At 34.0% G+C, this 14,335-nt stretch overlaps 1 protein-coding gene across 1 annotated transcript in view; it reads right to left on the bottom strand.

Annotated features, from left to right (window-relative positions):
• Positions 1-13,939, bottom strand: part of LOC142336343 (uncharacterized) — a 52,282-nt gene extending 38,343 nt beyond the window's left edge. The window contains exons 1-2 of the mRNA XM_075385106.1: positions 13,490-13,939; positions 5,811-6,217 (exon numbers count right to left, since the gene is read on the bottom strand). Coding sequence (XP_075241221.1) covers positions 5,811-6,217; positions 13,490-13,862 — 780 coding nt within the window. The 5' untranslated portion in view covers positions 13,863-13,939. The remainder of the gene's footprint in view (positions 1-5,810; positions 6,218-13,489) is intronic.
• Positions 13,940-14,335: the final 396 nt, after the last annotated feature.

Genomic DNA, 14,335 nt, shown 5'->3' with positions numbered 1-14,335 from the left:
AAAAGCGTTGTAAAATTTGTAATTGAAAATATTTATTGCTTTCATAGCTTATGGTTTTAAGGGCTGCGACAGTTCTTGAAGAATTTGTTCTAGTTTTTTTATTTTTGCCCTGTATTTGTTATCTTTTGTTTTCGTATGCCAAACATTGGGTCTCAATATAAACGGTCTCAATGTGAAACTATGAAAATATAAAGGAATCTTAATAAAATAAATCAGTATATAGCTAACGGTTTTATTGACTTTCAAATTAATTTTTTTTCAAAAAGGTTAAAGTACTCGTCAACTTATCCCTTTTTGTTCTGATTTTCGTCTTTTTTCGTGTTTTACAATTTTGCATCCTTTTCGTTTTTTAGAGTCATTACTGAGAGATTTTGTTTTGTTTAACCAAACAAAAATTTTTTGTTCATTAAACGATTTAGCTGATGTCTTTACGGATTAGACAATTTGTTTCAGAAGAATTTAAGATACTCTTCATTTTTGTTTGTTTTAGATACTTTTCATTTTTTAAGGTTCTTTCCGTTGTCATTTTGAGATAGTCGTTTTACAAAGAAGACTATGATGTTAAAAAGAGACGCAACTGATGATTTAATTTTCCCGCGGTTAATATTTTGTAAATTTAATTGCTTCAACACAAGTTTCGTAAAGTTGTTTTGTGAAATTTTATTTAGTTCTTCCGGTATTTAATGTTACCTTATTGTCTTATGATTGAGTCTCACTAATGACAGGCACAATTGGCTTTCAACGAAGTTGCAAAACAAACTGTCTACTCGGTTAGTCGAAAGCTTATGTCGGCCATAAATTTTGAAATTGTTTTTCAAAAAAGGCAATGGATTTCTGAGCTTTGCCAATCTTATTTCTGTTAACGTGTACCTTAGTATGTCTATAGACAAATCAAATCCTTCATCTATTACACAACGTTTTACGTTTTCTCTTCACAGTATCACAAAAAGGGTCGGTCTTCTGGAACAAAAACGCAATTATAAATTATTACTGTGCTTAGTGAACAGCTTAATATTTAATTAGCTGGGACACCATTTTCAGTTTGAATTTTTCTTTGCCACTTTTTTTTGTAGGCGGATGACAAATCTTGGATAATGAAAGATCTAATTCCCTCTCTATTGAGGAATAAATTAATCTCAATGGTTTCAGTTGATGCATAACGTTTCTAATCAATTTGACTATAAATATTTTCAAAAAAGCAACGTTTTAATAAACTTTGCTCTTTTGATCATTTCTTGTCGCCTTGTTACCAAGTCGCATTGAGCAAAAGTCCCATATTATTTTCTACTGAAGTACAGGTTAATCTTCTTTAGTATAAGTTTTATCTGATGACATTTTGAATTGGTTATGAATGGATTTTAAAAAATGGACAACGAAGTTTGGTCGCAAGAAACTGTAATTATTTGATTTTATCATCGTCTTTTCTGGTAGTCATGTTAATGACAGTTCTCATCGGCCCTCTAAGGGATTGTTTTATTCACTTAGTAGTTTGTTGAACGATATGTTATTTTTTTTAATCTCTTCCACATTTGGCAGACAATAAGGTGTAAAATGTAGATGAGCGGGGAGCGAATATTGCGGGAACGCACATCACCGAGCCTCCTTGTTAAGATTACGAAACCAGACAAACAAAAAAATCAAATAGCATTAACATATATTTACATCTAAAAACAATGTCATTTTTTGAAAAAAGGATTACATAATAACAAAACCAAAGTAGCGTCAAACGAAACCGAAAAAAACAAACTTCACTGGAAAAAAAACATGGGACCAGTCCTGGATGAGACTCAGTACCAACTAGAGAAAAATTATCAAAAACAATTGTTTTTTAAGAACAAAAAAATTATTAAGATGCAAGCCATTAGATATTCGTTGAGATTAAACAGGTTTACGCCATTTGACACCTGAAAATGAAGACATTGAGACCTGACATTATCCAGAATATGTCGTGCGTCTAAAAAAACAGAAGACAAATTCCGACAAGAAACACAAAGATTCCGTTAAATTTAGCAAGAAAGCGGTGTCGCAGCCGTGTCGCACAATATATTTCTTACAAACTAAAATCAATCAAAATCGCGTTCTGTGCACACCAGTAATGAGATACCTCACCACTGAAAAAATAAGACTAATTAACAAGTAAAAAATAATTTAATTTCGAAAACGAAAAATTTCAAAGAAATAAACGCATTAGCAATCGACTGAAAAAATTAAATAGGCCCTTTTAATTCTCAAAAGCCATTGAGATCTATTATTATTCATACCTCTACAGAGAGTAAAAAAAGACAAAAACTCAAAAACAAATAATTTTTTTTTTCGAAAAACCGGTATCCAAGCCGTTAGAACAATAAGCAAGGCACTAAAATCCTTAGTCATCTTGATTCTATTGTGCCTTTCTTCAACATCAATAATTTGCGATTCAGCCTGTAATAAATAACACCAAGTAACAAGTACACCTAAAAAACAGCACACCGCAAATATAGAATATAGCACAGCGAAAAATATAGCACAGCTAAAAACAACACAGCGCAATATATACTGAAAGTTTGTTTCCAAATTCAAAAGTTTTAGCTATCAATTGAAATCGGTAACACGGTTCCTTTAATAATCCATAGGAAGCGATCAAGACGAGCAATTATCATACGACTAAAAAAGGAACGAAAAAAAGACGTATCAAAAATTAAATTCTTTTGCGAAAATACGGAATCCAAGCCCTTAGAATAATACGCAATGAACTAAAAAACAGTAGATATGTTCAGGTCTGCCTTGCGTGTACACCAATAGCTTGTTATTTGAACACTGAACCTGGAAGAACCGAAACTAGGTGACATGTACAAAAGTGCAAATATAAAAAATAGGTCTAAATTTTTCGAAACATTTCATTTCGAAGTCATGAAAAACTAAAGATATCAACTGAAATCAGTATATAGGTTCCTTTGTTCATCAATAGGAAGCCTCCAAGACCTGCAGTTAATCAGAAATGATCTCAAGACTACAAAAAGAACAAATAAACACAAGAACAAAAATTTCCATTGAAATCTGCTAGAAGACGGCGTCGAAGCAGTTAAAACTATACTCTATTCACAGAAAAACTGATGCGTTCAATTCTGTCTGCTTTTTAAATGTCAATGATGTTATATTTGACCAGCCAATAATGTGAAAAGACCAGAAAACAAACCGCCAAGACAAAAAATGTCCAACAACTGCAAAATATTAAAGCTTTTTTCCATTAGAAAGACGACGTGACCTGTATATATTGACCTCAAGCTACAAGCTGACCAACAAAAGAGAAAAAGTCGCAAAACTTAATAATCGACTATTTATTTTGAAAATATGAATTTTTACAAGTCAAAACGACCATAAGCCTTTAACTAAAAACCTATATCGGTTTCCTTGAAACTCTCTAGGAAGGCAATTGAACCTGTCAATGGTACACTTTAATTTGAATTGTTCTTTTCTGTAATTAACGTACAAAAAAAGCAAATAAAATTGTGAAAAACAACTGATTACAATCCGAATTTTTGCCCTTTTGAAAAAAACAGCCTTGCTACTGCCGTTCGTCCATTAGGAACATGGTTCCAGTACTATGCATGTGGATAATTTGACTAAATTGAGCATTTTGCATAATTATTGAAGTAAATTAGCAAAAAACCTGCAAACGAAGATTGTGTCAGCAGTTTTTAGGTACGTTAATCCGGCAGTTCTAAACAAACTGTACTAAAGGCTTATTTGTTTCCATATTTGATAACAGTCTAAATTTTTAAAATAGCTGAAATTTTAGCAAAAAATCAATCAATCAATCAATAACTCTTTTATCTTTAGAAGTAAAACCAACAACACTATCGAATTTTGACTTTTTTTGTCAGCAAAATTGGCAAAACAAAAATTGCGGAAAAAGTGAAAAAAAAACAACGGAAATCAGTCAAATGTTGATAAAACTTTGAACCTTGATAACTCGTGGAAAAAAAACGAAATTCAAAAATCTTTTGAGTTATATATTCTATGCTGGACGGACTTTCTAATGATAACCCAAAACCCTTTACAATGAATATATCGATCGGCCAAAATTGGCTGAGCAAAAAACGCGTTTGATTGAGCATATAATTCATCCCCCACTAAAGTGGGTCTGAACAAAAAAGATTGAACAAGAAAAACTAGCGAAAAGCTGAGAAACAGAAGAAATGGGCAAAATAGAAAAAAATGTGCCGAATTTTTTTTTTTACTTGAATCAATTTCTTTTATCAAAACAAGTCAAAATTAACACCATCAACTAAAATTGTTACCAGGAGTAATAGATATACTATCTTCAACAAAAAAATTCAATACCACGAAAACTTTAAATAGGATACCAAAGTATTAAATTGATGAAAACAGCTTAACATTGTACATAAAAGTCTAATAATTGCATCAGGTGGTCAAAAATGCTTCCAGAGGTACAATCACTGGTTACTTGAGAAGACAATTTTGATCAATAAGAGTTAAAACTAAAAAATTGCTTTCAAAAAGCCGTTCGGAGACCGAAAAATATCGTTCGTTTAGCAGTCAAATTTTTCACCATCAACTTTTCTCTTTCTCTCAGAACAATGAATGAACAAAATTTACACGGTTGCTCAAATGATTGAACTTTTTTCACGTGCGGAATTTGACGTGAAATTCTGCGACTTATAAAATACGTCACCTCACACCTCTTCGAGTAGTAGAAAATCAGCAACCCAATTCAATCCAAATCCTTTGGATTGTGAAAAAATATGAGATCAAAAATAGCCTCGGTATCGATTCACAATATATCTATCAACAAAAATGAACGCATCCCGAATATTAAAATGCCTCTAGTATTGCTGCTGCACTATTTTAGCTACTTGAATGTGAGTTTTTTGTAACAATAAACCGTTGCTTACACGCCATAAGAAACTACATTGTGGAAACGAATTAATCATTTAATGCAACTTTTAAACAGATTCACACAAGCAATTTAATTGAGCCTGGTTCAATAAATCTTTTGACTGAATAGACGCCATCTTTTTCAAAATAAACTTAACATCTTCATAAAAAAACTGGGAGGAATCATGCAATGCCAAACACACAATTTAACGTATATTTTAATGTATTTTAAAATTATGATGAGTCATTACCCCTTTCGTAATCAATTGCTAAATGAAAGCAGCTATGACTGAACAAAACCAGGTGCATGCTATCAATCATGCTAAAATTGGCTCAATTCAATATAAATAGCCCTAATCGGTCAGCCTTGAAGACGTCATACCCGTCTGTGAGCAAATCAAAAAAGCTTTTGAAGTACGAAAATACTTTTCGTTATGACTCATAGACCCATTCCCGCGGAACTGTTTCCTCCCCGTCCATATCCCGAGGTGATAATCAGCTCAAATTTCCTTAACAACTTATCTGAACAGATTCAAGGGTAAGGATATCCATTTTCATTTTCCCATGTCAACAAAGCTTTATTACCAAGATTGGTCGAAAACTAATTAGCGTTTTTGAATGGCTATGATTTGTAAAAACTATTTAACCAAATAAGGGATGCTAAGAGCTATAGAAATTATCAGGGTAAAATAGTGGATTTTACCCCCTTTTTAACATAGTAACTTCGTACGTTATCCCCCCCCGTCATTATCTGTTAATATAGCAAGCGGCAAGTGATCGGGGTCGCAAATAATCTGCTTCTGCTAAGCGTCACAAACGGGGAAAAAATCTGTTGTACAGTTTACATTTGGTGGTGGTTGGAGTGGAGGGGGGGGGCAACAATTCTGCGCATAGTGTAGTTAAACAGGAATTAAGGAGTGAAGGATATTCACTGGGCTATTATTGTGGTCTTGTGACGCAGGGAAACATTCTGGATCGGGCAGTTCCAGATACAGTTCGCCCTCAATACCGGGCATCACTGTATAACAACTAGCACTATTGCTGGTAGTAGTAGTAGTGTTGTCATGCACCATACTGGTATTCACAACATTTTCTTGCGAACTGTCAGTTGACACGACTGTGCGCGTTGAACTCCCTGCCACGAGGCACGAAGTCGGGGAGTATGCGGAGGTGGTGGTAGTGCAGGTTGCTGAACATATGGGTGGTCCCAGGAAGTAGGGCTCTGGCTGACAGGCACTGCCTGGATTACTAAAGCTCTGTGGAAAGCCATTATTCCCTCCTGTTCCCTGTGTCGCATATTCAGAGGAGCCAGCGTCCACTATTGGCTCCGAGTGAATTCCTTAAACCACAAACTGATCAAACGTTGATAAAAGACAACCGCAAATCAACCTGGACATTCTGATACCTAAAAATTTATTGGTGCAAACCTTCTATTTCGAAGTCATTTCAAGTGCTTCAATCATTCGAATTGCTCGAACGCCAATTGATAGTTTTACAGCAATGAGATACAAAAAACGAAGCTCTCAATTAACGAATTAATGAAAAAAATTAATCTAAAGACTAAGTTACTGCAGTTCACGGTACTGTTCAAAACCATTCAATTTAACATGTGAGAAAATATAGTCAAAATATAAAAAATAGTTGAGAGGCCACTATAACAAAGCTTGGACATTTTATTTGGAAAAATATTCGATTGCTTGCATTTTTTTCAATTCAAGAAAGATGTGCTTCTTCAATTCGAGAAGTAGTGCTGTTCACAACAAATTATTTATACAGCTCCAGGTAAACAACGCAACTCGAACATCTGCATATCGCAATAGTAATCTCTATAGCAACAAACTCATTGATATACAAATATTTTCTATAAATGACCTATTTTAATTTAGCGCTTTTCGACAGTATGTCTCAAATAGCAAAACAGAAGCAATCTTGTCCACTTGGATCTCCGTTTCAAGAAAATTTAAGCATGCGCAAGGACCCAAGCTCGAATTAACTTATGCGCGCTCACTAATGTTCAAAAGACAGCTGCAAACAATTGTTACTACAGGAAAGCTCGTCATCGATGAATTCCACGTACTCAGAATCATATATTGTACATTTAAAGAAAAACGGGGATTAAACTCGCTAATCCCGATTCATGAAAAGCAAAATGATATTTATACCTCTCAGATTTTTTAAATTTTGTACTTTATACCTAATGATTGAAGTCATAAACAATATTTTCGCTATGTTGACATTCTGACTCAGGCATTAATTATGTCAATAAAACATAACCGACTAAACGTCGGAAGAATCGCTCTCGAACGACTAGTGGGAGCCTAAATGGGACTAAGAAGTTCAATAGTGGGCTTCAAATAACCACATTAGAGGCTAACATATACCACTATTAAGATTTAAAGTGAAAAATGGCACCAGTTGTGGTGCACTTTTCGTTTGATTTTTAGTATTAAATTGCCACAGATTGAGTTCAGCTGCTTGAAATTGTGATAAAGAGATAATTTTAAATCACACGAAACGAAAAACATAGCCGGTACAATACCGGAAACGACTCGAATCGTCGTGCAAAATAATCTCTACCGTAACTTGGACAAAATCAGAATATCGAAAAAAACACAAGAAATATCAAAAATAGTAGACCAATATAACATAAAAAGCGTTAAAATTTTTTCAGTTCAGGGGTGTGGGTAGGTGCTTGTGGGGGGGGGGGTGTTTGGTAGGTGGGGGCAGGTAGGTGGTGGTGTAGGTAGGTGGGGGGTAGGTACGTTGCGGCGGGGTAAGTACGTGGGGGGGGGGGGGGGGGTAGTAGGTACGTGGGGGGATAGGTAGGTACGTTGGGGTTGGCGGGTAGGTACGTTGGGGGGGGATAGGTTCGTGGGGGGGGTAGTTTTTTGGGGGCGGGGTAGGTAGTTAAATGGGATCAATTTTTCTCAAATTGACCTCTTCACCTTCAATTACAGACTGTTACCAATCGCTATACATTACAAACTAAGCTATTGGTAAAGTCCAATGTTCGAAAACAGAAGTCAACAATCAAAAACAGAGGTAAAAGCTCGAATATAAAGAAGTCAAAATTCAAGTCATGAACAAACTTGCTTTCTGCTAAAAAAAAAACCTGTAGAATACCAATACTCGTCTTCGAGTCGTAAAAAGTCAAGGGCGTAAAAGCCACTCGAAAAGTGAAAACGGTCAAGCAAAAATGTTACATAAAAAAGACACGCACGTTTACAATAATTGCTTCTCTACGAAAGCAATTAACAAAAGAATTTTAACAGATTCATATTTAAAAAATTGGATGTAAAGTACTTAATTTCTTTTAAAATTCAAGAGTTTTGAAATAACGACATATCTTATTTTTGGTTTGATTGCACTTGCTCTCATGCAAAGCGCAGCAGTTCCTTCATAGCAATTAAAAATATAACAGAAAATATCAGAAATCTTTTGTTATCTTTTTATTTTTCCATTTTTTTTGCTAAAATAGTAGTATATATATGCGAGACTTTTTGTCAAATTTTCACTTTTTGTTCACGTATCACAGAGAAAAACATCTGGCTGATTGCGCAAAAAAATAGCTGAAACATCTACGCAGACCTGCAGTCTCAAAAAAAATTTAAAAACCGAAAAAAGAAAATTTTTTCTCTTTTCACTAAATTCTAAGATAGTATATTTTGATAACAAATCTGTATAACTTATTGCAGCTTCTATTGGCTGCTCTCAAAAACTTCTCAGAACACGCTCAGCTGACCTTATCTCTAATTTAAAGAAGTCATTTTGACAGTTAGGAAAGTCATTTTTGAGGGAAGTCACGTTTGACAAAACACTTAATCGCGCCAATGATTGAAAAAAATCATTTTATTGTTCCATTTTTTTGCAAAATAGTAGTATTTATATGCGAAACCTTTTGTCAAATTTTCACTTTTGGTTCATGTATCACAGAGAAAAACAGCTGGCTGATTGCCCAAAAATAGCAAAAAATAGCTGAAATATCTACGTAGATCTGCAGTCTCAAAAAAATTTTAAAAACCGAAAAAGAATTTTTTTCTCTTTTTACTAATTTCTAATTTAGTATATTTTGATAACAAATCTGTATAACTTAGTGCAGCTTCTATTGGCTGATCTCAAAAACCTCTCAGAACACACTCAGCTGACCTTATCTCTAATTTAAAAAAAGTCATTTTGACAGTGAAGAAAGTCATTTTTGAGGGAAGTCACGTGTGACGAAACACTTCATTGCGCGAATGATTGAAAAAAAATTCTCTGGTATCAAAAATGATGTCACGCTCGCAGTTAGATCAAAATTCAAACATGAAGGAGCAAAAAAACACAGATTAGTAGTGGTTGTGACTTCATATGGTCGTAACAAATCCTGACGAAATTTAAAAAAACGTAGCAGGACAAGTCCTGACTTATAATTCGAAGAATTTTCATTGATTCAGCAAAAAATTAGAACTAAAAAGGACTCCACGGGTTGGGAAAACCATTTATAATTTATATAAATTGATTATAACACTAAAAAAATTGAAACCACCCGAGAGAAAATGAATTGTTTTCAGACTCCACTCTCTCATTCCACTTCAAAATTAGAGTGAAAAGTTTTATGCCGCAAACCAGTTGATTTTTCGATGCACTACTGGTTTCATCATGTCCAAAAGAATCACTTCAATTTGACTTGAAAAATCTATAAAATGTGTAAACAAATAAAAAAAAAGACAGCACCCTGATACAACTCAAATTCTTTGAATTGCAAGTAACCAAGAGAAATCCAACAACAGCCCAGCTATCGTTTTGCGGCTGTTGAAAATGAAAAGACATTTACAGCTCCTGGAGTGTCAAATTGCAAAAGGGGAACAGTTGAGTCTCCATGGAAAAAGCGAAAATGTAAAAACATATCGGGGACAAAATAAAGCTTTATTCTACAGTTTTATTAAATCTGATTTTAGCCTAAACGTACGATTTCCCTACTTTCAAGTCTAAAAATTTGACCACGTTCGAAAAACAAATAAAACTAAAATAATCAGTAAAAACCAGAAAAAATTTTAACTACCTTTATATGCTGGTTTATCGTGTTATCTATAAATTAATTGCAAAATGAAGTTCTCTGGTTATCCAGAAATTGATTTGGCAACAGCATAGAAACAAAAAGTTTTCTTGCATTTCAAGACAAAAGAGGACAAGGAAGTTTCTAGAAAAAATGGCAAAAAATTAAATCATAAATTTTCATCTTTCTGGACTCAATTTTTAACTTTTCCTTATACCCTTTTTTTTTTTGAAAAAAAAGACAAAAACTAAAAGTTTAACCCAAAAAACTCCTTGACTTCTGACATGATATCTTCTAGATTGATGGAAGTGTGCTAGAGCGGTAGTGGATTGGAGTGGGGGGTCCAAACCGCCAAAAACCTGCCCTTCACACAATGAACTTCTTTTCGATCAACAGCTACGGTGAACTCTCAACAATGTATTTGATATATTTTGCTTACATGTCAGAAATTGCTGCTAAATAAGCGTTAAAGTTCAAAACTCAAAAAGCTGCATCAAATAATTCATTTCCGCTCAGACCTGGATTACCTATTGATAATGTGGGGTGATAATTATTGACATTAGAAAGAAATTGTATTAGATCGAACTTCCTACGGTGAATATTACACTAAGAGACTTTATTCGTTGCAAATGACGAATTATAAAGTTTATGGAGCATAACATGAACAAACAATTGTAAACATTTTAAAAAACCGAGAAAAACGTTATTCAAGAACTTAGGTTAAACTAACTTAAAAAAATTCCAACTGACGGCCAAAAACTTGACGGAAGTTCGGTTCATAAAAAATGAAAACAAGAAAACCAATTTGTTTGAAAAACGACAAAATGGAACATTTATTCAACACCATGACTACCAATTTGGTAACTATAAACAAATTAAACCATATTAAGAGTATACTCAATTTGGATGTAAGAGATTTTAGAAACAGGAAAGATCCTTATATAAAATTTATTTTAATTCAAAAGCCTACAATTCATAGTCATTGATGAACTCTCAGTTATTGAAATAGTTTGCTTACAAGTCAGAAGTTGATTAATTATTGATAATGTGGGCTGATAATTATGGACATTAAAAGGAAATTGTATTAGATCGAATTTCCTAACTTTGTGGTGGGCTAATAGGCAGTTTCTGTCGCTTAAGTTTTTTACCTGAAATAATGGTCAGTTCTTTTGCTTGTATTGAATCGCTCACTCTTCTATAAACTACAAGAAATTGAAGAAGAGTTAAACAAAATCTATGAAAAACAAAAATTGAAACTTCTTTTCTAAATGTCAGAAAGTTGTAATTTTATGTGTTGTTTAAGTCAGATTACACAACTGTACTAAATTCGGCTTCTATACTACTGAAGTATATTAAGCTTTAAAATGATAACAAAGTAGTCGCTCTAAGAAACTTTGATGTCCTTACTTGATGTCACTTACTTCCTTTCTTACAAATAATAGAATCGGAGTACTCAAAACTTCTCCAGTAAAAACAAATTATAGTTGATTTAGATTAATCCGCATAAATATATTCTCTAATAGCAATCAAAACTTTTTTGACGAGCTTGAGAGGTATATTGGAACAACTTATATAACGCACAGACTCGCACGAGCCGTGTTTGTTATCTACAAGAAGGATATCTTTAAAAGTTGAAGGTCTTATGTACTTCTAAACAAGAGTTCGTGAGCCCTTCCGCTTCCGACCATTCAAGTGTTCAATCACCAATGCCAGATCAGTTCCAAATACTGAATTGGTAATATTTTAAACAAAAGTTGACAATCATCATAAATCGATTTTATGATAAAAATAACAGTACCAAGAGGTGAAAACTACTGAAAAATATTTTTAAAAGAAAAGGCATAGGTGGCAGATTGCCAGAAAATAGCCGCAATAGCTTCGTAAATCTGCAGTCTCAGAAATCTGCAGTAAATGAAACAGACCAAAGAGAAATATCTTTCTGTTAAATGCTGAGATGTTAAATTTTGATTATGAAACTAAGTTATTGCTGCTTCTATTAGCTGCTCCCCAATACCCTTCATTTAGAGTCATAGGGTTGTAACAAGAATCTCGACGACGAAATAAAAACCATGGCCGGAAGAATTCCGGAAGCAACTCAAAGCGTTGGCACTTCATCAGCAAAAACGAAACAGTAGAAACCATTATCTTTGGTCTTAAATCAGTTTTTCTCTACCTCACCAGATTTGATTAAAATATTTGGTGAAAATTTTATACCTCACGAGGGAAAAGATTCGAGGATTGACATCACTGAAGCTGGTTAACATAAAAAGAAGTAAGACAGTTATAGATCACAAGAAAGACTCAAAAAATTAAATCAAAAGACAAAATTCTGACAGGCGACACAATGAGATATATTGCTACCGCAACCCTTCATATTACTAAAACCTTATACGGTAACGTTGAAAATTGGCCAAAACTCTTAGGATGGAAAAATAATTATAGGCTAAACAAACTCACCAGGCTTAAAGTTGTCACGAAATAGCTAAAGATAATATTTTAAAAAACCTCAGAGCTCCGCGACCCAAAGAACAGTCGAAAGGATAAGGTAGGTATCATTCTCAGAAACCAAATTGCCTTCAAAAAAGGAAAACTGAAAATAAGAGGAATCAACAAAACGCTAAAATTTCTTTTGACGTCACAGCACTTAGGGAAGAAAATCTTAGGAAGAGATATACTTCTCTCTTGGAGATAGCAGACAAAATTAACTCAAACTACTGCAAAATTAAAATCCTGAAAAACAGGATCAGAGTACCACGCAAAAAATCGTTTATTAAGAACCGAGCCCCAAAATATTTCACAAGAACTAAGTATCAGTCAGTTTCTAAAACTAATTACAGCGAAGTCTAATTGCTACACTATATATCAAATCAATTGCAACCGAACAAAAAATTCTGAAAAGTCGAACAAATAAGGATGAAATTTTCAACAAAAAATCAGTGACAATAAAATTTTAGGTCTGAGGAGAATGCTAGAATGTACATGCTAGAGTAAGGATAATACAAAAACATTGAAAAAAAATTACAAAAACAAAAAGACAACTTCGTAAATATTTGAAGTCAAAAATCAAAAAGAAAAATGGAAGTAGAAAAACAGAAAATTTTACTTAGCATTCATGGCTCAAAAGATAATATGCCCAATCTCTTGTGTAAATAATAAATTTGAAACAGTTTAAAGATTCGAAACACTGAAATATTTGGCCAAAAAATTCACAATATTGTTGAAACTGCGTATACGAAACGAATTTATAACTGAAATTCGAAGACAACGCTAAAAATAAACTAATTATTCATAACACAAAACTATAATCCGTGCCGTTGCACAGAAAGACTTTCTAGTAATTAAAACAAAAAAACTAAAAAAAAACTGGCGAAAATTGGAAAAAAATAAATCGGATTAGTATATAGTTATTAGTCAAAAAGCCATTTGAACAAATAGTACTTCCGGTAAAAAAAACTCTTAAGAAAACCAATACTCCTCTTCGAGTCGTAAAAACCAAGAGAAGGCCAATAATTGCCCCAGCTATCACTTTGAAGCGATTGATAAAATTATTGTCATAAAGCTAACAAATTGACTTACTTTGCTTCCGAGGACTGCTATATTTCTGTGAATTACGAGCGTTCCGACCATACACAATTCTGTCCTTGGACATTCCCGAAGCAATGCATTTCTTGTAGCGGCACAATCTGCACACCGATCGTAGCCGCGACTGAATATTACATCGTTCGTCTTTTGCACACTTCAGCGGGCGCGCATTCTTTCCTTGAGTGAGGCGGAGAAAAAATAACTTACAAGACTCACAAGTATACGCTCCAAAATGTCTCCCAGAAGCACATGCTCCACACACCGCACATAACTTTTGGGGATCAGAAGGAGCATATCCTCTGCTTGTTCCGGGTTCACCGCCTCTTTCATGAGAATCCCTACATTCTCTTTTGAATTTCGGTGGCATTGAAATACAAATGCACCATCAATCTGTGAAATGATAAAAATGTTCATTTAAAAATACCCGAGACACCTCAGGCCATGCCATCTGAAAAAAAAACGCCTGTTGAAATAAACTTAATTGAGATTTTAATAAGAATAATAAATAAATTAAGCTGGATCTTTTCCGTTTGTGCCCCCCCCCCCCTCACCTTATTGGGTGCATATTATTGCCCCCCCCCCAGACACAGGTGCCATATTTTTATATAGTGATTTACTATGTAATGGAACGTGCTCTGTAATTGGGGGAGCATAACGTACTGGGTGGGGGGGGGGCACAAACGGAAAAGATCCATAAAGCTTTAGAGTGCAAAACTCGAGGGTTTTCATCCTACATAACTGTCACTGAATTTTAATTGCAGGGTCACAGTTACTACATATACAGTAATTTGGCCATGTAGAAGAGTTTGTTTCTGAGTGATATTTCTCAAATAAACGATT

The sequence above is a fragment of the Convolutriloba macropyga genome, chromosome 3 (assembly GCF_964194025.1).
Source record: "Convolutriloba macropyga chromosome 3, txConMacr16.3, whole genome shotgun sequence".
Classification (NCBI taxonomy): domain Eukaryota; kingdom Metazoa; phylum Xenacoelomorpha; order Acoela; family Convolutidae; genus Convolutriloba; species Convolutriloba macropyga.
The sequence above is the reverse complement of the archived record's forward strand: the minus strand, read 5'-3'. Positions and strand labels throughout refer to the sequence as shown.